Below are 3,690 nucleotides of genomic sequence, written 5' to 3' on the forward strand. Positions count from 1 at the left end.
TGCATACATGTTAAGAATCGAGTAAATATATTGTAAAATCATCTGCAAGTATGATATTTGGCGAATTATCTCTACACATACATGTTCTAACACATAATTGTCGTAAACTAAACAACAAGATTTTATTATGTCAATGCTATTAAGGTGACTTTCTAGTAGATGATAACAGAGAGGCTGTTTTTTATTGACCTTTAGTAATAAATATCTTCTATAACTTTAAATAAATAAGAAGTGCATATGATTTAATAAAGGATTATTTGCAAAGAAACACCTTTTAAAACCCCTTTTTTGTAAAGAAACACCTTTTATAATTTTTTTTGTAAAAAAACACCTTTTAAGAGACTTTTTTTAAAAAAAAAACACCTTAAATCAGTTTCCGGTGACTTTTGTCAACTTTCCGGCGTTGACTATGCCATTTGTCAACTTTCCGGCGTTGACTTTTATTTTTATTTTTATTTTAATTATTAATTTTATTTTTTAAAAAAATTTTTATTTTTATTATTATTTTAAAAAAATTTTAAAATAATAATAATAATAATAATAATAATAATAATAATAATAATAATAATAATAATAATTATTATTATTATTATTATTATTATTATTTTTTTATTATTATTATTGTTATTTTATATTTTTTATACTTTTTATTTTTATTATTATTATTATTTTTTTAAAAATTTTTTTTTAATTTTTTTTATATTTTTGTTTTTATTTTTATTTATTTTTTTATTATTAATATTAATTTTTTTTATTTTAATTTTTATTATTATTTTAAAAAAAATTTTAAAAAAATTAATAATAATAATAATAATAATAATAATAATAATAATAACAAAAATAAAAAAAAAAATAATAATAATAATTAAAAATAAAATAAAATAAAAAACAAAGGAAAAATAAAAAAATAATAACAAAAAAAATAATTAAAAATTTTTTTTTTTAAAAATTTTAAAAAAAATTATTATTTTTTTTATTTTTGTTATTATTATTATTATTATTATTTATTTTTTTTATTTTTTTTAAATAATAATAAAAATAAATTTTTTTTTAAAAAATAATATTAATAATAAAAATAAAAATAAAAATAAAAACAAAAGTCAACGCCGGAAAGTTGACAAAAGTCACCGGAAAATGATTTAAGGTGTTTTTTTAAAAAAAAAAGTCTCTTAAAAGGTGTTTTTTTACAAAAAAAAATTATAAAAGGTATTTCTTTACAAAAAAGGGTTTTAAAAGGTGTTTCTTTACAAAAAAGGGGTTTTAAAAGGTGTTTCTTTGCAAATTTCCCTTTAATAAATTATCTGAATATTGTTAAGAAAATAAGTTATATGTAGTTCCTCACCTTCTAGATATATGATTGATTTGCTTTAGCAATATGATCTTCCAAAGAAAACTAATATATATGATTGTCCGGCGACTGAAAATCTCATTAAGATTTGAGAATCATGAGTTAGTCTAATAATTAAATGTATTTTCTTTCATCTTGGGGTTCGTTTGTCACCATCTACAGAAAGAATAGATTCCCTTTTTTCTGCCTATAGAGACACTTTAGCCTTACGCCGAATAAAAAAAATTTACTAAAGAGTTTAGTCTTTATCTAAAACAATGCAGGATACAGTAATGCTTGGTGCTGACTTCTATGAAACAGAGGCAGAAGTTGCATCCCTGGTAGCTGAAGGAGGTGTTCCAATTGGCATAGGAGAAAATGCCAAAATCAAGTACTAGCACTCTTGTATCTCTATTTTGTCCCACCATACACATCAAATAATAAAAGTTTTCTGATATTTTCTCTTGGGTACTTCTATTTTTGCAGGGAATGCATAATAGACAAGAATGCCAGGATAGGAAAAAATGTTGTAATTTCAAATTCAGAGGTAAACTTTGTTTTTTCATTTTCGTTAAATTGAATTGGACTTATTATCAATATCAATACTTATCGTGAAAATACGAGGTGCACCCATTTGATGAAGAAAGGTTCCAACAATTTATAAAATATGCACAATATTTTTTATTTAGGGACAAATCACCAATGCACTAATGATGAATTTGCGAATGGTAATACTAAATCTTAGCTTAGGCATACAAATTGTAATCTATGAATGTGTTTGGAAAATCATGTTTTTTATTAACTTTTGACATTTGTTTATTTTAATTGAATAAACAATAAAAGGATGGTCACTAAAACGACTTTTGGCTTTTTAACACATTTTTTACTATAATAATCAGTCAAAAACTGGCTTTATTAACTAGCAAATAATCTATACTTAAGCCGATCCAGAGCCGGCTCTACCACATGAGCAACATGCCCAAGATTTAAATATATTTGAATTTTTTAATTAAAAATTTAAAAATAAAATTTTACTTAGAGAAGCAATACATGTAAATCTCCATATAATCTATGTCAATTTTTTTTCATAATCAATGACGATTCATTACCTTGACAATGAGTGTTTGTGCTTTAATTATAGGTTTTGGGTTATTAGTTATGGTTTGATATTTTTAATCTTTTCATTAATATAATTAATTGAATTTAGGAAACTAAATAATGTTATTCTTAATTTGTTATTTTTTTTCGTTAATTAGATTAGTTGAGTAGCAAATCAGTACTAGTTCAATTGAAATATATTAGTAACTTATTGTAGTCATTTTAAAAAATACACTCATATTCATATGTTCATGTTTTAAACTTCACTCAGGGCCTAAAAAAGTTCGAAGACGGCTTTGGGCCCGATAAACAACCGATTGACAAACATATAGACATCTGACTTTGCATTGCTTGTATTTAACAGAAAGTACAAGAGGCTGACAGATCTTCAGAAGGGTTCTATATCCGATCCGGCATCACCGTCATATTGAAGAACTCAACAATCAAAGATGGGGTTGTGATATAACAAATAACCCATTAACAAATCCTCTTTCAAGCAACATATATGAAGATGGAATCCCAACAAGTATGTTAGAACTGAAGGAATATGATGAGGATGAGAATGGTGCATGTTATGAATTTTGTATCGGGGTCTATAAATTTCTGTATCCTAAATATTGTCATGGAATGCTCATGTTATGACAAACACAATTTAATAAAAGGAAAACAACAAAGCTCAAAAAAAATAATCCATAATAATTCAACTTTTTCATAATTTTTCTATAATAATCCTACCTATTAATTAACCATGAATAACATTAATTTTAGAGGATATTTGCCTAAAGTAAACTTAGGTAATCTGATGACCTGTTTAGGTAATTTACTAAAAAAGTAAACTGAAAATTAATCAAAAATTAGAGAAAAATATTAAAATTTACATAAAAATTCTAAATATTTAAAAAAATCTAAAATTTTTATTTTAATATGTCATTTTTAAAAAAAATAAAACTTGTTATATCAAATCATCCGGTTACCGGGTTTACTCAAGGAAAATAACCGCCAAAGTTGATTGTTCATGGTTAATCAATAGATGGGAATATTGTAGGAAAATCATGAAAAAGTTAAAGTATTCTAAGTAATTATTCCTAAATTTTATTTATGTCTGGTAGAGTCTCGTATTAAATACAAATCAATAGGCTAAGAGAAGTTAATATAAGACCCCTTTATTAACCACTAATCTGAAAATAACTCTTAAAAATCTAAACCTAACTTGCTCTTCTTGTTCGATCATAGAATTAGTTTATTTCTTTAATTAATCACATTTA

At 23.6% G+C, this 3,690-nt stretch overlaps 1 protein-coding gene across 1 annotated transcript in view; it reads left to right on the forward strand.

The window, feature by feature from the left end:
* Positions 1 to 3,111, forward strand: part of LOC130806587 (glucose-1-phosphate adenylyltransferase large subunit 3, chloroplastic/amyloplastic) — a 9,034-nt gene extending 5,923 nt beyond the window's left edge. The window contains exons 12-14 of the mRNA XM_057671722.1: positions 1,612 to 1,718; positions 1,814 to 1,874; positions 2,790 to 3,111. Coding sequence (XP_057527705.1) covers positions 1,612 to 1,718; positions 1,814 to 1,874; positions 2,790 to 2,891 — 270 coding nt within the window. The 3' untranslated portion in view covers positions 2,892 to 3,111. The remainder of the gene's footprint in view (positions 1 to 1,611; positions 1,719 to 1,813; positions 1,875 to 2,789) is intronic.
* Positions 3,112 to 3,690: the final 579 nt, after the last annotated feature.

This window comes from Amaranthus tricolor, chromosome 2 (assembly GCF_026212465.1).
Source record: "Amaranthus tricolor cultivar Red isolate AtriRed21 chromosome 2, ASM2621246v1, whole genome shotgun sequence".
Classification (NCBI taxonomy): Eukaryota; Viridiplantae; Streptophyta; class Magnoliopsida; order Caryophyllales; family Amaranthaceae; genus Amaranthus; species Amaranthus tricolor.